The following is an 18,140-nucleotide window of genomic DNA, read 5'->3' on the forward strand; positions in this document are numbered from 1 at the left end:
GTGCTTGGTGCGGGGAGGTTGTTCCTGTGGTTTAAAAGCAGGTTTTGTTTATTTTGCTGGAAATCCATGGGAAATTGTCTTCTTCCTTCCTTCCTTCCTTCCTTCCTTCCTTCCTTCCTTCCTTCCTTCCTTCCTTCCTTCCTTCCTTCCTTCCTTCCTTCCTTCCTTCCTTCCTTCTCTCTTCTTTTGATGGTGTGCTTAATGATAAATGCAGAAGGCAAAATCAGGTGACCAAGTTCCTAGGCCTGAGTGTTTTCAAGCCTTGGGTCCTCAAGAGGGAAGCGAAATAGGCCATCTAAGATTTCCCGCAGCGGGGGGGGGGAAGCCCAGCACCCTCCCCACAAACGGAGGCTGCCCTGGGAAGCCTTGGGCCCCAGCCCTGCCAGTGGGGGGGGGCCTTAATTGCCTCCTCCTTTGTCTTCCACTGCCTGCCTGGCCCTGCTCAGCTCAGCCTGCCTGCGGTGGGTTTTGGGGGGGGTGGGGGTGTTTGGTCCTGGGAAACTTAATTGGCCTCCTCCCTGGGGGGGGGGGCTTTCCAGGGCAGAGCAGAAGAAGGGAAGCTGGTTTTTCCTTTGAGCCAAGTCTTTCCTCTCTGGGGTGGTGAGGCTGACGCCTCTCCTGCCTGGCCTCAGAGGCCACTCGGGATCCCCCCTTCCCCATGGCGTCTTTTGAGAGAGTCACCTCCCCACGAATGCAGAAAAAACTGACCGGCTGGCTTTCTGCAGGGGAGGGAGAGGCCAGAATGGCCCCGGGTGGCCCTTCCAAGGTGGGGCCGTGTTTACTGCAGTCTGGATGCATCACTGTTGCTTTAAACTGTTTTTTTAGGTGGCTTTTTAAAGTGTGGCCAAAGGAGGAAATGGAAGCGTCCAAAGAGCGCCTTGGCTGGCCACGTGCCAGGCCTGGGCGGCTATATTTCCCTGACCCATGGGTGGCAGGAGGTCACGGCTCCTGCCCTTTGGCTGCTGGAGCAGGAAGGGAGGAAGGGGTGGGCTGGCACTTCTCCCTGGCAGCTGCCAACGCTCTTCTCGGTCTCGGCTGCTGAGTGGCAGCATGGCTGGTCTCCTTGCCCCGAGGGGCCGAGGCTTGCTCCGGGCCTCGTGCCTGGGCATCCCGCACCTGGCCCCGGCTCTGCGCTCCTGCTGCAGCCAGACCCACCCGGCCCCCCACCAGGGCATCGCCTGCCGGACTCCTGGGGACTCCTTCCTGCACGGCCCCCGGGGCAGGAGGCTGCCCTGCCCTCGCTGGGCATCAGGCTCCGCCTTCAACGTGCCCCCCAGCGCCAAGGACACGGCCAGGACGGTGGGCATCGGCTCCATGTTCAAGCTGCCCATGCAGGATTCGGCCGAAGGGCTGGACGTGGCCTTTGTGGGCGTCCCTCTTGACATCGGCACCTCCAACCGCCCCGGGGCCAGGTAAGGGGGCCCCTTCTTGGAGGGGGGGTGAAGGCCCCTCCAGCAGCCCAGGATTGGGGGGGGGCAGCAGTCTGCCACTCGGGCAGGAAAAAACCTGCATCAAATTAACATTAGTTGGGCTTAATTCACCAGGCTTGCTTATTTGATCGTTTGGGTGGTTCCTTGGCACTCCCCCTTTCCTATGGGTCACATGGGCCCTTCTGATTCCTGCCCCCCCCCCCGTCGTCTCTGGCCAGGATGGCCCTGGTGCCATAGTCCAGCTGGCTCAGAAGGTCCCCCGTGTGGGGAAAACTGATCTGGGCCCAGCGCTGCTCCTGTTTCACTTGGCAAAAGAGCTCTCAATTTGGGGGGCAGCCAAGGTGCCCCCCACCTCTCTGACTCGAGTCCAGCCAGCTGCTCTTGAGCCCACCAGGCAGGCCATGTTACTGGGGCTGTTTGAGGCCCAGGGGGTGGCTGATCCTGGACTGTCCTGGGGGCGTGGGGGTGGGGGTTTACCAAGCAAGCAAGCTGCTTCTCCTCCAGGTTTGGCCCTCTCCACCTCCGTGCTGAGTCGGTCATGGTGCGCCGTTTCAACCCCGGCACCGGGGCGGACCCCTACCATTCACTTCAGGTGGCCGACATTGGGGACGTGGACATCAACCTCTACGACCTGAAGGACAGCTGCAGGAGAATCCGGGAAGCCTATCGGAGGATCGTGGAGGGGGGCTGCATCCCCCTCACGCTGGGTAAGCCAAGCAGGAGGAGGGCGGTGGGCTTGGCCTGTGCTAAACAAAGGGCTTCTGGCTCCCGTTCATCGCTCCCGTCAAGTGGTGGGCAGTTCCACAGATTTCTGCCCCAGGAAAGGAAGGGGCTATTATTCACATGCTGCTTTTGGATTCTGCAGGCGGAGACCACACGATAACCTACCCCATCCTGCAGGCCTTGGCAGAGAAGTGAGTCCAAGGTGGATTCGGGGGCAGATAAGTCAGTTTTGGGATTCTTGTTTGTCTTATTGATCGGAAAATAGCCAGAATCCCACTGAAAAGAGGGTGGCAACAGGGATCTCTGTGCAAACGGGGAGGGGGCTGAATTCGAACAAACACACTGACCCCCTCGCCCTGAAGGCTCTAATTTTAGGCCGGCACACTGCCACCAAGGCCAAGTATGTGACTGGAGTTACACAACCCTCTGGAATAAATATTAGTTCATCCACGGTTAATTGCAGAGCCCTCCCTGAAAAACAGAGCCGCTGCCTTCACACAAGCTTGATTGCCGTTCTAGTCTCGGCTCTCTCTGGTCCCTGCGGCCGAGCCTGTGGTGCAAGCCGCCCGTCAGAGAGGGGAGGGTTCAGGGACTGGGAGGAACTGAAGAAGTGGCCCCTGCAGGGACCAGGTGAAGAGGTTGTGTGAAGCCTCCTGCGTGGCAGGTTTTCTTCCAGGCGCCCACCAGCCTTGCCCTCCCGCCCGCAGGCACGGCCCGGTGGCACTGATCCACGTGGACGCCCACCCCGACACAGGTGACCAAGCGCTGGGGGAGCGGATCTACCACGGCACCCCTTTCCGGCGTTGTGTGGAGGAGGGGCTTCTGGACCGCCGGCGGGTCATTCAGATTGGGATCCGGGGCTCTTCCTACTCCCCGGATCCATACAGGTTTTCCTGGGATCAGGTGAGCCCTGCCACCCCCGTGGGGGAATCTCTTTCTAGTTGACCCAGATTTCTGGAGCAGAAGCAAAACGGGCACCCGAGATGGCCTGAAACTGCTGGGAGGGGGCGAAGAAACACAGGGGAAGGGTCCTTGAAGACCCCCCAAGCCAGCCCCCCCTTTTCACTCCTTGTGCCAGAGGTAAAGGTGACCCTTGTCCAGTCGCAAATCAACGGGGACTTTCTCTTGGGGAGGGGGATCCCAATGCTCCCTGGGGCTGGGAGGAGCCTCCCCCCATGGCTAAAAGAGACGCCCCCTCCCTCCCTCCCCCCCCGCAGGGCTTCCGGGTGGTGCTGGCGGAAGACTGCTGGATGAAGTCGCTGGCCCCCCTGATGGCCGAGGTGAGGGCGCAGGTGGGCGACCGGCCCCTCTACCTCAGCTTTGACATCGACGCCCTGGACCCGGCCTTCGCTCCCGGCACGGGGACCCCCGAGACGGCAGGCCTCACCCCGGCCCAGGTGAGCCAGCTGCTTTCATTTGGGCGCCTGCCCCGAGACCCCCAGGGACCCCCTTGTCCTCCTGGCGGCCTCTCCGCCTGCCCACCCACTCGCTCACTCTGGCTTCCCCCCCCCAGGCCCTGGAGATCATCCGAGGCTGCCAAGGGCTGCGTGTCGTGGGGGCAGACCTGGTGGAAGTGGCTCCCGTGTACGATCTTTCTGGTAAGGGGGCTGGGGAGGGAGGACCAGGCTCCCACTCCCCGAAAGTCAGATTCCATGCTGAGCCCCCCCCCCTTGCTGAAACACCTTCTGCTCTCTGCCTGCAGGCATCACGGCCCTCCTGGGCGCAAACCTCCTCTTTGAGATGCTGTGCGCCCTCCCTGGGGTGAAGAGGAGCCCCCTCCCCAAAAACTGCGACTCCACGCTCTGAGAATAAAAGGGTGTCCCCCTCCCCCCGCCTCTGGGATCCCAGCTTTGCAACATCTGCAGCAGGCACCCTTGGAAATCACGCAGGATCGACACACACCCCCCCGATTCTCTTCCGGTTTTGGAACAAGAAGTAGCTAGCCCTCATTGCTGCAGTATTGGCAGGAGGCTGGCTCCTGAAAACGCATCAGCCAAGTCCCTAGAAGGAGGGCATTTGTTGAGAGGAAGATTGGAACCCAGATCCCTGGAAAAGAGCCTGTTGTCCTTTAGATTTCCCCCTCCTCGCGCTAATTGACATTAAGGCTGCACCGTCTTGTGGCCAGACATTAAAATAGGTTTATTTCAGCTTCAAACCAGTTTCAGAGTCTTAAAGCAAAGCAAACCCCAAATAAAGGCAGTGCTTGTTCACAGATATCCGGAAAGGGGGGGGAGGGGGAAAAAGGCAGTTTGCCCAATAAATTATTTATTCCCTGACACCCCCAGCCCCATATCAAAAGTGCAAAATTCACCGCTATCCCTCCAAAGCGACTTCCCTGCCTGGTGTCCGTCCATTTTGGGGCACCCTTTGTTTTCAGCAGATGGGAGGCAAATGGAGGGGGGGGACAGAGGTGGTTGTGGGGGAACCAAAGTCGCCAAAGGGGAAAGGGGGGCCTGCAGGGGAGGGAGGGGGCAGCTCAAGGCTCCGCGGTTGTGCCAACTACGCCCTTTTGGCTGCAGGCCACTTGGGGAGGGGGGCAAAGCGCTGTGCCGGGGCCAGGCTCGCCATTCGCCATCCCTTGGCAAGGGAACCGCCTCGACTTCGGCACCGGCCGATGGAGCGCCCGGGCCAGCCCCCTGCCCCAAAGAGTGCTGGCGGGGGGGGGGGGAGAGACACAGTTTCCTGAAGGCACCTCCTCCTAAAGGCATCTTGTCTCCCCCGCTGCTGTCAAGGCAAACGGGGGTGGGGTGGGAGACACCGCCAGCCTGAAACTCAATCCTTTCCCTCATTGGGGGCAGAGGAAGGGGTTGATTTCCCCCCCCAGCCAGCTTTGTGGGGCAGGGCAAGGCAGAAGGCATGCACAAAAAGACACCCCCATCTCTTTCCTCAGTTTCCCCACCGTAAAGGACCACCTGCAGGACTCTGGACCAAACAGTGCCGAAAAGCCTCCTTGCGGGGAGAAAACTAGCACCTCAAGAAAGGGCAGAGTCACCTACAATCTGCCAGGAGCTGAGCGGGAGAAGCTGCTGCATATCATCTCCCCCCCTGCAGCATCTGAACCCCCCACCCCACAGTCCGAGCCTGGCAGCCTATCTAGACATGTAGAGATCAGCTCAAAGTACGAACAGCCCCCTCTCCAAAACAGGGAGGGGGAGAGGCAGCTCCACAGAAATGTAAACAAAAGCCACCAAAAAACAGAGGGTCCAGGCGGCCTTCCCCCCCTACCCCCTCCGGGCGGCTGGGTCACCTCCAGATTCAGGAGCCTCCAGACGGAGACCCCAAAGGGGGTTTTGGTTTTGCACTTGCAATCAGGCGTGCATGCGTGTGTGTGTACAGTAGGTCGCTTATGGCTCTAGACTAGACATCGTGACACGGACAGCCCCAGAAGGAGACTAAGGAAAATGGCCTGTGGATCTGGGGGGGGGGGCTGGCCGGGCCCGTTCTGCAGCTTCCCCCGACCTGGAGGGTGGGTGGGGGTGGCAGGCACCCCCTTAACCCTTCCCCCCACTCGACTGCCCGCCCTGTCAACCGGTCTGTTGCCCAGGGAAGACACGGCCGGTCAGAAAAGGCTGGGGGAGTCGGGCCCCGGGGCATGCTGGGGGAGGCCGGGCCCCAACGAGCCACAGGTGGACGGTCTGGAGAGAGAACAAAGCCCATCTTCACAGGAGCAGCAGCCACAGGAATCCGGAGTCCGAAAGTCTTGACAGCAGCAGCAGGGGCTCCCGCAGGCGCTTCCAAGGCTGGGGGAGGAGTCGGGGAGGGGGGGAGAAACCGCCCCTGCCCAGGTTCCCCAGACAGTCTGGACTATTCGGCGCCAGAGGGCCAGTCAGCGCCTTCTTCCGCCGGCACCGAGGGCGAGGGCGTGCTTTCTAACTCACCGGGCCTAGGAGAGGTCATCTAAAAGCTACAGTCTCGTCGGCCATCCGAGAGGCTCCCCGGGTCCTCCTTCCGGGTCCGAGTAATTCCAGTCGCTTCTCAACCTTTCTGGATGACTTTAATCGGGGGGGGGGCTCAGTCCAGGGCGGGCCAGGAGGGGATATAAAATCTCTGCAAGGACCCCTCCAGCAGCCGCTCCATCCAGAAGGACAGCCGGTGCAGCTTGCCCTTCAGGCCCCGGGGCCCCCACGCCGAGGAGGGCCTGCCCCAGGCGTCTGCCGGGTCGACGGCCTCGTCCTCACCGGGGCCCGGGCGGCTGCCATCGCCCTCCTCAGGCTGGGGGGGCCGGAAGAGACAGAAGTACTTCTTGTGGCCGTTCAGGGCCAAGACGTAGCCGGCGTAGTCGCGCTCAAGGAAGTGCCTGTCGTACTGGTTGGGGATGGGGGCCGCGTCCTGCGCAAACTCCAGCACGTACTCCAGCCACTCCCGGTGCTTGTCCAGGCTCAGGAAGGAGAAATGGAGGCAGCCGCTCCTGGGGGGAGGGGGGGGAAGAGGGGCAGGAGAGATCATCAAGAAGAGCCCCAGGAAGGGCTGGAGTAAGGCAGCGCCCCCTTCCCTCCCACGCCTTGGAGGGTGTGTGTGTGTGTGTGTGTGTGTGTGTGTGTCACCTACCCGGTGAAGGTGAAGACCTCCTGGGCGAACTTCTGCAGCAGGGGAGTCTTGGTGGCGCCGGAGAGGATCAAGACCACGTTGATGTGGCCGGGCCTGAGCCGTACCAGGTTGCTGGTGTAGGTGATGTCCGTCAGCTCCGTCACTTTCACCGAGTACTTTCTGGGAATCCTGGAAGGAAGCGCCGGGCGGTCATGGCACAGGGAGAGAGCAAGGGGGAGGGCAAAGAGGGGGAAGGGCCAGCAGTGGGATGCAGCTGCGTGACAGGCGAACACAACCCTTGGTTGTGTGATTAGTACAGCACAATATCCCAATCCTAACGAAACACCTGTCCTCTTTGGCGAAGCTCATGTCGCTCCTCTCGCTCTTGGGGGGAGGCTCCTCCTTCTTGGGGGGAGGCAAATCCCTCTCGTCACTCGAATCGCTGGAAGAGAGAAACCGGGGCTGGTCCCAGAAGCTGCAGGGTCCCGCACACCGACACCCCTCCCCAGAAAATGCCTCCCCCCTCCTTCCTCCCCCCTAAAAACAGGCCTGGGCGACGGGGGGAGGGGGAGGCTCACCTGAAGGCCTGCACGATCACCGTCCCAAAGAGGATGAAAAGCGCCGAGAAGATCAGGGACAGCAAAGGCATCATCTCCCGCCTGGGGGGGGGGAGAGAGAGAGAGAGAGAGAGAGGGATGAAAGACCCCGTGGTGCCCACCGTTGCCCCCCCAGAGCCCCCGCCGAGGATCCCAGGCAAGGCGGCTGGCCTCGTTGTAAGAGCCACAGTGGCCACGGCTAAGGGTCCAGGTCACACACACACACACACACACACACACACACTCCAGATCATGGGGAGGAGCAGAGGGGCCCGGCTCCTCCTCGGAGCTTCCCCTTTTCCTGGGAAAGAATGGCTGAACTGGGGGCCTTTCTAGCAAGCTTCACAAACTGATGACAGCAAGGAATTATGGGCTTTGGAAGCCCCTGGCTCGGGAGTCCCGGTGGAACCCGATGCCCCCAGCAAGAGGGGCCCCCCGGACACGCACCAGTTGCTGCGGAAGAGGCTCTCCCAGCAGTCCACCCCATACTCCAGGGCGGAGTAGGCCCACCGGAGGAAGAAAACCTGCCGAGAGATGCCGTAAAGAGGGAGGGTCAAGAGAGAGGCTGGAGTAGGGAAAGGGGCAGGCAGGGGACAACCCCCTCCCACAACAAGCCTCCTTCCTCCCAGGGGGCTCATGAACACACCTCCCCCCCCAAATCAAATTCACAAGAAGACTCATTTCGTCCAATTTTCGGGGTTCTCCTCTTCAGAGGCTGATGTGGCTGCTGACCCCCGGAGTCTGGGTTGCTCTGCTCTCTCAGCTGCTCTGCGTGACCCCCCTCCCTCCCTCCTCACCCCCCTCCCCCCCCCGAAAGGCCAGAGGGCTTACGGGCGCCAGCTCATCCGTCAGGTCTGTCAGGACAGCCTGGGAGGAGAGGAAGGAGGCGTCCATCCTTAGCTGGTCCAGGAAGTCCAGCAGGGAGAAGGTGTCCTCCTGGGTGCCCGCCCAGGGCTCCTCCAGGGCCCGGAACACCACCCGCCCGGCGTTGTTGCGCCTCTCGAGGACTAGCACCTGCAGAAGGAGAGTCCGTGGGGTGCTGAGGAAGGATCAGGACCCTCTTCTGGATACGCACGGGGGTCAGAGCCCCAAAGCCGTGCCCAGCACCCCCTCCAAAGGGCATCAGCAGCTTCTGCCCCGCCAGGGCTGCCCCTCCGGCACCTCCGACGGAGGGGCTTGTCAAGGTGGGGAAGCGGGCCCAGAGCAGGCTTCCTTCGGGGCGGAAGGGACCCTTCAGGCTGGCCTGGGGGGCAATGATGTCCTCCAAGGATGGGGAGACCCACTGCCACCCGCCCTGCAGACCAGGAGGAGGAGGAAGAGCAGGAGGCGGGCAGAACACTCACAGCCGACTTGGCCTGAGACCAGACGTCGCCCTGGAGCAGAGTGCGGGCAAACTCCTGTTGGTAGTCGCCGTAGATATGCACAAACCGCAGGGTCTCCTTCGTGTTGGCCACAGCAAAGGCCAGGAAGGCCTGGTAGCTCTCCGCGTACTTCTCCCCCTCGCCCGTGAGCAGGACCACGCAGTACCTGCACCGGCACAGATTGAAAAAAAGTGGGTGCTACTGCATGGAAACCATGAGGACTAGCTCCTCGGCAGAAGACGACCCAGGCCCCGCCTGACCCTGCACAGGAGTCTGGGCTCTGCTCTGCCAGCCACAAAGGTTTATTCGTAGTCGGGGGTCCTCCGCCACGCAGGCCTGGATTCCAGAGCCCATCCGCCTAGGATCAGCCGCCTTGAAGCCGGAGACACCCCCCCCCGGAGGGGCAGTGGAGCTTTGTGGGGTTCCTGAGAGAGGGGTCAGGCGGGTGGGGGGTGGGTGGAAGGGGCTGGATGGAGGGGAAGGGGCCTCTCCACCCCACCCCCCCACTCACTTGTGCTGGCGGTGAGACTTCTTCACGGGACACAATTCCTGGAAGAGCTTCTGGCTGGTTAGGCGGGTGGCCAGGAGGAATTTGTTCTGGGACAGGAAGTCGTCGATCAGCTGCTTCTTCATGTGGCGGGCCTGGGGGGGCAGGGGGGGAGGTTAACTGTTAGGAGGCGGGGGAGGAAAGGGAAGCGCTTTGCCCACCCTCCCCCGCACTACGCTGGGGCCACCGTGGGGCCCACCTGGATGATGTCGGCCGGCTTCTCCACCTGCTCCTTGAAGACCATCATGGTGGGCGTGTAGACGTTGATGTTGTACTGCCGGGAAAGCTCCTCGGTGCCCCGAAGCCCCACACAGACGTACCCGAAGGACAGGTAGTCTCTGTACGCGAAGGCGGTGAGCTGGAAGGGAAGGGGGGGTCAGGGGCCCACCGCAGACCTCCAGGCATCCCCTCCGGACCCCCCACACCACCAAAGGAGGGGAGGATCGGCTGCTCGGGGTCACCAGGCGGTGGACGATGGGCACACCGATGCAGCCTAGCTGCCTTTTAATTTTCCACACCCTGTGCTTCCTTGGCCCCCTCCCCCCAGACTTCCGAGCAGCCCCTTTGTTGCACCCGCAGCCCCCTGGCTTCCGTGGGCCAAGGGGCATCCGGCTGAGCCTGGCGCCTTGGGGCGGGGGTCCCTGCTGTGAATGGGAAAGCCCAGGCTCCTCTCCGTCCCCAAAGGGGGCTCCCCCCAAGGCCCGGGGCTTCAGAGACCGACCTTGTAGAGTAGGGGCGCCAGGGGCAAGTGGTCAAAGAGCAGGACGTGGGGCTTGTTCTCCTTCTTCCAGTTGGACAGGAAGCGGATGTAGTTCTTGTCCGTAATCTGCTGGGGGGGGGGAGAGCAGGCTGTCAGACCCCCGCAGCCGGCCAAAAGGGGGGCCGCCTCAGGCACTCCTGGATACCGATGGGGGGCAGACAGGGGGTGCGTTTTTCAATGGTGTTTCTGAGCCGCCTTACGGGATGGGAGTGGCAGATTAAAAACAAACCCTCGGAACAGAATTAGGCAGGAGGAACTGTGCAGCCCCCACCCCGAAGCAGAGTGCTGCCCATCCCTCCCCCTCATCCCCTTGCCCCCACCCCAAATTAAAGAAACAGCAGAAAGTGAAGAATAAGCACCTAAGCCAGTGGCTCTCAACTTTTTCTTCATCACGGACCCCCCCCATTTAAATACCTTTTTAGGCCCCGGACCACCAAAACTTAAGTTTCAAATCATAACATTTCTTCAAGCCTTTGCAGACCCCCTGTGATGACATCACGCCCCCCAGGGGTCCGCAGACCGCAGGTTGAGAGCCACTGGCCTAAGCCCTTCTCCGACAGGACTCTCCCATCCGTCGGGCTCCTCCCTGGCATCCGAGTCGGGGTCTGTAGCAGGAAGGGGGGGTTCCAAAGAAGAGGAATCCCTCCTGCCCCCCGAGAGCCGCTCCTCACCTTCTCCACCAGGGCCCCAGGAAGCAGGCTCTCCACAAACTGCCGGAGGTTTTCCCGGACCACGGCGTTGTGGAAGAAGGTGACCTTCCCGTTGATCAGGCCCAGGATGGACGGAGTGCTGTGCGCGCCAAGGTGCTGGGCCAGGCGCCGCTCGTAGCCAGCATGGATGACGCCGATTCCCACACCTGGGAGGGGGAAGGACAGACCCCCTCAGAATGGAAGCTGGGGAGCCCACAGAGTGCCGGGAGAGCCTCGGGCCTCTCTGCCCAGGGGGAGCAGGAGCCTCGAGCTCTGGGCAGGATGGCCTAAGATGGCCCCTGAGCACCATCGCCCAGACGCCAAGATGGTCACCGTCCCAAAAAAGGGATGCCTAACCTCTGCCTTTTGGGGCGAGCAGCTTCAACTCAAACCCGGGCCTCCGAGAGGCTTGGGGCTACTCCCCCCACACTCCCTCCCTCTCCCTCTCCCTCCCCCCCCAGCTTTGGCTCACCCAGGGCTTCCAGCTCCTGCACCACCTCCTTCCAGACGGGCTCAATGTGGACGCAGCTGAAGCACCAGTCGGAGGTGATCTTGATGAGGAAAGGCCGGCGGAAGCTCTCGGGCACCACCTCGTTGACGTAGTGGGAGAAGTGCAGCAGGTACTTTTCATCGGTGGAGTCGTGGTGGCGCTCCGAGTTGAAGGGGAAGTGGAAGAAGGACTCGTCGAAGTAGAAGCTCTCGTGGAAGGGGTGCGAGTGGCGGTGCGGCTGCTGGTGCTGCTGGTGTGGGAAGCCCTGGTTCTCGCCCACGTCGCCATAGCGGTCAAAATTCAACCGCTTCTCCTCGTTGGACAGGATCTGCGCGGGAAGAACCGGAGCCCTCGTCCCCTCTTTTTCTTCCAACCGGCCTCCCCCCCCCACGTGCCACATCCGAAGTCGGCCTCCGCACCTCGTAGGCTTTGCTGATTTGTATAAACTTATCTTCCGCTCCCGGGTCCTTGTTCTTGTCCGGATGCCTGGAAGGCCGAGAAAAGGAGGTCAGCAGCAGCTCAAGGAGCAGCCGCTTGACGGGGCTTGTGCAGTGGGAGGGGAGGGCTCTGCTTTTAACCTGGCCATCTCTCACTGAATCACTTTAATTCTCACTGGAATGAGGTTACTTTGATTTACTCACCACTCCCGGGCGAGTTTCTTGTAGGCTTTCTTAATATCTGCCTGGCTCGCAGTCCTGCTGATGCCCAGGATCCGATACGGGTCAAAATCGACAGCCGACAAGATCTGCAAGGCCAGGACGAGGAAGAGGACCAGCACCAGGGAGAGGCTGAGCCGTTTCATCTCCATCTCCTCTCCTGCAGGGAATCTGGCCAGGAGCCTCCCTGGGGACAAGGAGGGGACGTCAGGGCCTGCAATGCGGAAGGTCCCCGGGTGGAGGAGGGCCCTCCAAGATCAGCCCAGGTGCCCCCATCATAGCCTGGGAAGAGAAACCACCTCATTTCCCCCCTTCATCCTACCACGCAGCCCAGACTGAAGTCACCTGCGGATTGGACCCACAGCCAATCCGCTTCTTCTCAGACGGATGAAAGGGACAGTTTAATGCCTCATTTTCTTATTTACTTCTCTTCTCGCTTGTCAAAAGCTGCCTGAAGCACCGCTGTCTCCTCAAGCGGAAGCTAGCAGGGAAGGGGGCACTCCTAGAAATTGTCTGTGGGCCAGGAAGGAGGGGAGGGGAGGCAGCAAGAGAGAGTTGGGCCCCCGGGTGTTCTGGGGGGGGGTCTCCGTGCCCATCTTGCTTGCCTGTCTGGCAAAGGGGGCACATCGTGTCCTCCACTGGCCGAGGCTCGCCGGCTCTTCTGCCTCCATCCACGGAGGATTTTTCGGGGCTGCTCCTGCTGAGGGGGGGTCCAGGCGGCCCCCTTTGGATGGGGGGCTCAGGCTGTTTTGTGGCCTCCATCAGAGTTTTGGGGGGGCAGCCAGGGATCCCCCTCCCCTCTTCCTCCCTCTTGGGGGGGGCTAGGATGCCCAGGGGCCCTTGGCGCGCATGCGCAGAGCCTGACCTCCCCACCACCACCCGCCCCTCGGCCCCTTTTCAGCAGGCCCCGTTCCTGGGCGGCTCCTTCCCCAACCTGGCGCGCCGAGAGGGGTTCGGGTCTGCCGGGATTCCCCCAAAGAGGAGGAGGGGTGCGACCCACCCCCTCCCCGCCGAGGCTCCCCAAGCCCTCCCGCCCCCGATGAGGGAGACCGGCGAGGGGCTAGAGCGTCCCCCTACTCCCCCCCTCGGCCACGGGACCACTTGATGCTACCCCCTCCCGGGGGGGCAGGGGAGGGGGGAAAGGCACCCGCAATACCCACCCAGGGCTCCTCCTGTCTCCCCGCTCCCCACTTCCGGCTCGGCGGCCTCGTCACCATAGAGACGGCGCAGCCGGCGCTCACTTCCGGCGTGGGGTTAGTTCCGCCTTCCTGCGCAGACCGCCGGGAGGGAGGACGGCCGGAGCCGCGCGCGCATGCGCAGCAGCAGCATCAGCGGCGGCCGAAGCAGCGTTTCTCTCCCCCCCCCCCCCGGGCGGCGGCGGCGGGTCGCGGCGGCCATGGAGGAGGCGGATCGGCGGCGTCTGCGCCGTTCCCGGGTGCGGCTGGTGAAGGAGCTGCGGCTGGAGCCACTCTGGGCGCCGCTGCTGCGCCGGGGCCTCTTCACCGCGGACATGCTGGAGGAGATCCAGGTACCGCGCGGCCCATGGTGCGCGGCCTGGAGGAGGAGGGGCGGGGCCGCGAGAGGAAGAGCCCCCAAGGCGCCCTTGGGGTCCCCCGGAGCAGGTTCGGGCTCTTCCTGCCCTGCGGGGCTGTTGTTGTGGGCGGGGGTTCCCGCGCGGCCATCCAGTCGTGCCCCCAACCGTCCCCTCTTTCCTCTCTCCGCGCCTGCGCAGTCGGCGGGCTCCCGGCCGGACCAGGCGCGGCAGCTGCTGCGCGACGTAGAGACGCGGGGACGGCGGGCGCTGGCCGACTTCGTGCTGTGCCTGCGGGACACCGGCCAGGAGAGGCTGGCGGAGCTGCTGAGCGACGGACACCGCCCGGAGGGGGAGGACCTCGGGGCCCATCGTCCTCCGCCCGAGGCCCATCGTCGTCGTCCTCCTCCTCCGCCCGCGATGGAGATCCCCTGCGAAGCCCAGCCCGGCCGGCCGGGTAAGCGGGGCCGGGAGTGTCGGTGTGGCCCCCTCCTCCCCCAGCAGCCCCCTTACGGGTAGTCCTCGTTCTGCGACCCTCGGCCAAGTGACTGCTCGGGTCCCCCTTCGGGCACCCCAATTCTTTCATTGTCTGTACACAACGCCCACAGACACAGCCCACACCTTCACACACACACACACACCCCAAGCCTCTTCCCCATTTCTGGGCCAGGATCCAGAAGAGGGGGGGAGGACGTGGGGCAGGGAGGGGCTTTCTCTTTCTCTCCAGGGCGGTCAGAGTCCGGCTGGGCAGGGTCCCCTGGGGGGGGGACTGGTTCCAGTGTGGGGGGGTGTCTTTGTGGCTCTTCTGCCTGGACCGATGGATCTCCTCCCTTCTCCCCCCTCGGCCAGGCCCCCTGGAAGAGAAGCCCCAGAGGGACTCCGACATGGTGAGTTTGCTTCTTTTTTGAAAGCTTTATTTTTTCGCTGGTCTTCCCAGGTGCCGGCTTTGGATCATCATCCGAAATCGCCAGTTAAAATTTTATCCAATGTTTTGTATTCCCTTCAGACGCGGCCTTGGGTGGAGGGCTGCCTCAAGGTGACTTGGCAGTGGTGCCATGCTGGCGTATAATGTGTCTGATGTGTCCTCACAGGTTTACCCCCTGACTTCTGAGCCCTGCGGCTACTGTCTCATCATCAACAACGTCAATTTCGACAAAGACACGGACTTGAAACGCCGCCTGGGCTCCAACGTCGATTGCCAGAGGCTGGAAAAGAGGTTCCGGGCGCTGCATTTCGAGATCCTGACCAAGGAAGACCTTACAGCTCAGGTGAGCGTCTCCAGCCGGGGCTCGGCGGGTGCCTGGGAAAAATATCTTCCCCTCCCCAAGATCTGGATTCAGCTTTGAGAAGCATAGGAGGGCAACTGTTCCTCTTCCTCCCGTGGCTTGTCAGAAAGAACGGAAGGGAGAAAAGGGTTTGCTGGGCAGGCTGACCTTGCTGCCGCTGGGCCTGTCCCCCCAGCTAGAGTGTCTGGAAAACGTTTAAGGCTGTCTCTCCCCGAAATGTTCACTCAGCCCTTCAGGCTTTCAGTTTGTCTCAGAGTGAGGTCCGATGTTTGGTTCAACCTGCCCTCTCTGGAAACGCCCTCAGGAAATCACCCAGGAGCTGCAGAGCCTGGCTAGGCGGGATCACAGCACCCTGGACTGCTGCCTGGTGGTCATCCTCTCCCACGGCTGCGAGGTAGGCGGCCCGGGGCTCCTGCACGATGGTGGTGATGAGGGAGAGGGCTTTCCCCATGACAGAGAAGTAAATCTGGGGCAGGCACGAGGGGGCGCCAGATGAGGCTTTGACCAGCTGCTACTTTTCTGAAGAGTTAAGCCTCGCTGTCCTCAGCATAAACGTAATTCCTGCTTCCTAGAAATCAAGAGCCTTGCGAGACTGGAAAAAAACAATTTGGCTCTTTGTAAAACTTTTTGAGAGTAGAATTGCAAGGTGAAGCTCCTTGCAAGGCCCCCCTCTTCTTCTCGAAGGACTGAATCCAGAATGAGAGCTCAACCCAGCTGTTAAAGCTTTGGAACTGGGCCGCAGCTCCCCTTTTCAAGGCCAAGTTGTGACTTTGTGCTAAGCGACCGGTCCAAAGTCAGGGACTACTTTCCCCCTTGAGATAGCCATGTGGAGGGGGGCACTAAGAGGGTCTCCTGGCCTCTTCCAGAGCTATCACAACCAGATTCCGGGTGCCATCTTCGGGACAGACGGGCAGCGCATTGCGCTGCAGAAGGTGGTCAGCTATTTCAACGGCTCCCACTGCCCGAGCCTGAGGGGGAAGCCGAAGTTGTTCTTCATCCAGGCCTGTGGAGGAGGTGAGGGGGGGGGCGATGGGGAGTCCAGAGGGAGGGGTCCCGAGGCCCAGAGCATCGCCTGGAAAAACTGACCCGTTTGTCTTCTCAGAGGAAAAAGACCCGGGCTTCAAAATGGAGTCAGACGCTTCGCAGGGCCGACTTGAAGAGAAGACCATGGAGTCGGACGCCACCCCGATGCGGGGGCCGGGCGGAGACCACGATGAGCTCGATGCCACTGCCACCCTGCCCACCGACAGCGACATCCTGGTTTGCTACCCGACCTTTCCAGGTAAGGGGGCAACACTCCAAGGCCACTGATGGGCGCCAGTTCAGACCTCTCGACCCATCGCCCCCCTCGGCCACCAGGCAGAAGCCTTGACTCAAATACCGGCCCTGGGCCCCCATTCCAGTTCAGAGCCGAACACGGAAGACGACCGGAGACATGGATTGGGGCTCTTTCCTGCCGTGCTCAGAGGGCAGCAGCAATTCCACACCACCCATGACCCCCCCCCGTCCCTTTCTCTGGCTCCCCAGCCTCTCTCTGATGCTTTTACCCCGCTCAGCCAGTGGGGGGCAGCAGCTCCCCCATGGCCCCCATGAGGCTGTCGCCCCTTTGGCCCTCAGCAGCAGCAGCATGTGGGGAGGCGAGAGGCCCGCTAGGACAGGCGAGTCCTGACATTTGGCGCTTGTGTCCCCCCAAAGGCCACGTGTCCTGGCGGGACACACAAAGCGGCTCCTGGTTGATCGAGACTCTGGACCAGGTCTTGGCTGAGTACGCCCACCAGGAGGACCTGTCCAGCATCCTCATGAAGGTAACTTTGCCCCCCCCCCCGGGCCTCAGGCGCTGGGATTTGCCTGCTAGAAAACCCGGCAGTTTCTTTGGCTGTCAGTTTTCCACCCTCCCACTCCCCCCTCCGGCCCAAAACTGGGACAGGAAGCAGATGACGCCTTCTTTGCCCTCAGGCCATCAATTCCAGCTTGCCGGGCATTGCTCCATCCCAGGCAGAAGAGGGCCCGCCCGTCTGCAGGACCCCTTTCTCACCCCCCCCCTTGCCTCCCCAGGTGGCGAACATCGTCGCTGACAAAGATGCAGGGCCTTACAAGCAAATGCCGGGTCATGTCAACTTTCTCCGGAAAAAGTTTTTCTTCAAGGTCTGATGAACGTTTGCTGGTCCTTCGCCGTTCCTGGGGCTCGAGATGTATTTCTGGAGATGTATTTCTTGGGGGTGGAGGGGGAGATAGTTAAGGCCCCGTTTTGCCCCTGGTGCTAAGGAGCTGGTACCTTTCCAGTGCTGTGTTCCATGGAGAAGCCCCCACCAGCAAGCAGGCAGAGACCCCAGACTCCAAATGATCTCCCCTCCCCTTTGGAGCTGCATGGAAACTCGTGTTTGGCCTTTCCGACTTATGGAGCTCTAATGGAACAAACCGATTTGAATCAAGTTTCTACTCTTTTACATTTCTGTTCTTTTTTCAAGAAATCAAAATAGTTACAATGAAAGGTATTGATAGGAACCTTTAAGGGATAAACAGTGTCTTAAATTGTTGTTTAATTATTTGAGGGATGAGCACAGTGTCTGATAATCTTTTTACATCATTAAATATTTAAATTCCTGAGTTGTGTGCTTGTTTCTTATTTTATCTGTTCTTGGCTGCTTTCATTCTTCAAGGAGAGGCACCTGAGACAGTTTGTGCCCCTCACCAGCCCCACATTCCCCTTGGTGGTCTCCACGAAAGGGCTTTGCCACGCCCACTGAATGTGGAAAAAATCCATTTATTGGTGGGCAGTCAACAGAGATCAGAAAGGGGGAAACTGAGGCACTCCTTCCACAACCCCCGACCGGCCCATTTCCAAACAGCAGAGAATAATTCTGCATGAATGCTCCGAAAAGGAGCTGCCCGCCACTTCCCAATCCCGTATCTGGGGCAAGATGGGGACGCAGAAGCCCCAAAGCCCAGAAAGAGCAGGAACTTCTAGGATCCCCTTTGGCAGCAATACCCAACACAGACACCGGGGGCAGCACTCACTGATAAAGGCATATTCTATTTTCTTTGCGGCTCTATACCTAATTCAGCCACCAGGGGCAGCAGTTTGGTCATATGTGCCCTAACTATGGGCCCAGTACTCAGTTCAGCCACTGGGGGGGGGCACCATCCACACTTAACCATGTGTGACTAACTTAACAACTGCAGTGGTTCGCTTAACAACGGTGGCAAGGAAAATGGTAAGATGGGGCAAAACTCACTTAGCAAACGTCTCACTTAGCAACATAAATTTTGGGCTCAGCTGTGGTCATAAGTCGAGGGCTACCTGTATCTGTCTGAGCCTGCCTTTCGCCTCCTCCCTCTTCACTTCCTTCCTTCTGTGCCATGTCTTTCCTCTGCCTGACATGGCGGCTTCCTTATCTTTTAGAGGTGCAGTTGTGCAGCTTCCGTTGTGATGGTTAACAGGCAGGGTAACAGACTGCAGCCGGACCGCTGGAGGAAGAACGGAGGCTGCCAAGTGGGGGGGTGGGGGATGTGCCCCAGAGGGTCTTTAATCCCAGTGTGCAAG

The 18,140-nt window shown here is 61.0% G+C and overlaps 3 protein-coding genes across 6 annotated transcripts; 2 read left to right on the forward strand and 1 right to left on the reverse strand.

Moving 5' to 3' along the window:
* Nucleotides 1-122: 122 nt before the first annotated feature.
* Nucleotides 123-4,308, forward strand: AGMAT (agmatinase). The gene is made up of 7 exons (XM_039367324.1): nt 123-1,412; nt 1,935-2,137; nt 2,296-2,344; nt 2,861-3,056; nt 3,371-3,550; nt 3,667-3,751; nt 3,856-4,308. The coding sequence occupies exons 1-7, from the start codon at nt 925-927 to the stop codon at nt 3,957-3,959; spliced, it is 1,305 nt and encodes a 434-aa protein (XP_039223258.1). The 5' UTR covers nt 123-924; the 3' UTR covers nt 3,960-4,308.
* DNAJC16 (DnaJ heat shock protein family (Hsp40) member C16) lies at nt 4,269-13,053 on the reverse strand. 4 transcript variants are annotated; one of them, XM_039367315.1, is made up of 15 exons: nt 12,940-13,053; nt 11,765-11,966; nt 11,543-11,609; nt 11,106-11,451; nt 10,616-10,800; nt 9,906-10,013; nt 9,384-9,542; nt 9,149-9,279; nt 8,620-8,803; nt 8,108-8,290; nt 7,724-7,800; nt 7,259-7,339; nt 7,027-7,122; nt 6,702-6,869; nt 4,269-6,561 (listed from the first exon to the last, which is right to left on the reverse strand). In XM_039367315.1, exons 2-15 carry the CDS (start codon nt 11,929-11,931, stop codon nt 6,165-6,167), a joined length of 2,349 nt encoding a protein of 782 aa, XP_039223249.1. In that variant the 5' UTR covers nt 11,932-11,966; nt 12,940-13,053; the 3' UTR covers nt 4,269-6,164. The 4 variants fall into 4 exon arrangements, with proteins under 4 accessions (XP_039223249.1, XP_039223252.1, XP_039223251.1 ...); XM_039367318.1 differs by having other exon boundaries at nt 9,906-10,010; nt 12,940-13,052; XM_039367317.1 differs by having other exon boundaries at nt 11,765-12,061; nt 12,940-12,965.
* Nucleotides 13,054-13,073: 20 nt separating this feature from the next.
* CASP9 (caspase 9) lies at nt 13,074-17,203 on the forward strand. The gene is made up of 9 exons (XM_039367323.1): nt 13,074-13,307; nt 13,512-13,767; nt 14,160-14,197; nt 14,402-14,578; nt 14,901-14,990; nt 15,463-15,610; nt 15,699-15,878; nt 16,292-16,401; nt 16,652-17,203. The coding sequence occupies exons 1-9, from the start codon at nt 13,092-13,094 to the stop codon at nt 16,745-16,747; spliced, it is 1,311 nt and encodes a 436-aa protein (XP_039223257.1). The 5' UTR covers nt 13,074-13,091; the 3' UTR covers nt 16,748-17,203.
* Nucleotides 17,204-18,140: the final 937 nt, after the last annotated feature.

The sequence above is a fragment of the Crotalus tigris genome, unplaced genomic scaffold (genome assembly GCF_016545835.1).
Source record: "Crotalus tigris isolate CLP2741 ecotype Arizona unplaced genomic scaffold, ASM1654583v1 scf7180000020588.15403103151:6194809, whole genome shotgun sequence".
NCBI lineage: Eukaryota > Metazoa > Chordata > Lepidosauria > Squamata > Viperidae > Crotalus > Crotalus tigris.

Coding starts and splice junctions, on each gene's coding strand:
- DNAJC16 (XM_039367315.1), bottom strand. CDS start 11,931: ATGGAGATGAAACGGCTCAGCCTCTCCCTGGTGCTGGTCCTCTTCCTC. Junction 11,610..11,764: donor AAGAAACTCGCCCGGGAGTG/GTGAGTAAATCA, acceptor TCGGCCTTCCAG/GCATCCGGACAAGAACAAGG. Junction 10,801..11,105: donor GCAGGAGCTGGAAGCCCTGG/GTGAGCCAAAGC, acceptor TCCCCCTCCCAG/GTGTGGGAATCGGCGTCATC.
- AGMAT (XM_039367324.1), top strand. CDS start 925: ATGGGTGGCAGGAGGTCACGGCTCCTGCCCTTTGGCTGCTGGAGCAGG. Junction 2,345..2,860: donor CTGCAGGCCTTGGCAGAGAA/GTGAGTCCAAGG, acceptor TCCCGCCCGCAG/GCACGGCCCGGTGGCACTGA. Junction 3,551..3,666: donor CAGGCCTCACCCCGGCCCAG/GTGAGCCAGCTG, acceptor TCCCCCCCCCAG/GCCCTGGAGATCATCCGAGG.
- CASP9 (XM_039367323.1), top strand. CDS start 13,092: ATGCGCAGCAGCAGCATCAGCGGCGGCCGAAGCAGCGTTTCTCTCCCC. Junction 13,768..14,159: donor AGCCCAGCCCGGCCGGCCGG/GTAAGCGGGGCC, acceptor CCCCTCGGCCAG/GCCCCCTGGAAGAGAAGCCC. Junction 14,579..14,900: donor AGGAAGACCTTACAGCTCAG/GTGAGCGTCTCC, acceptor AAACGCCCTCAG/GAAATCACCCAGGAGCTGCA.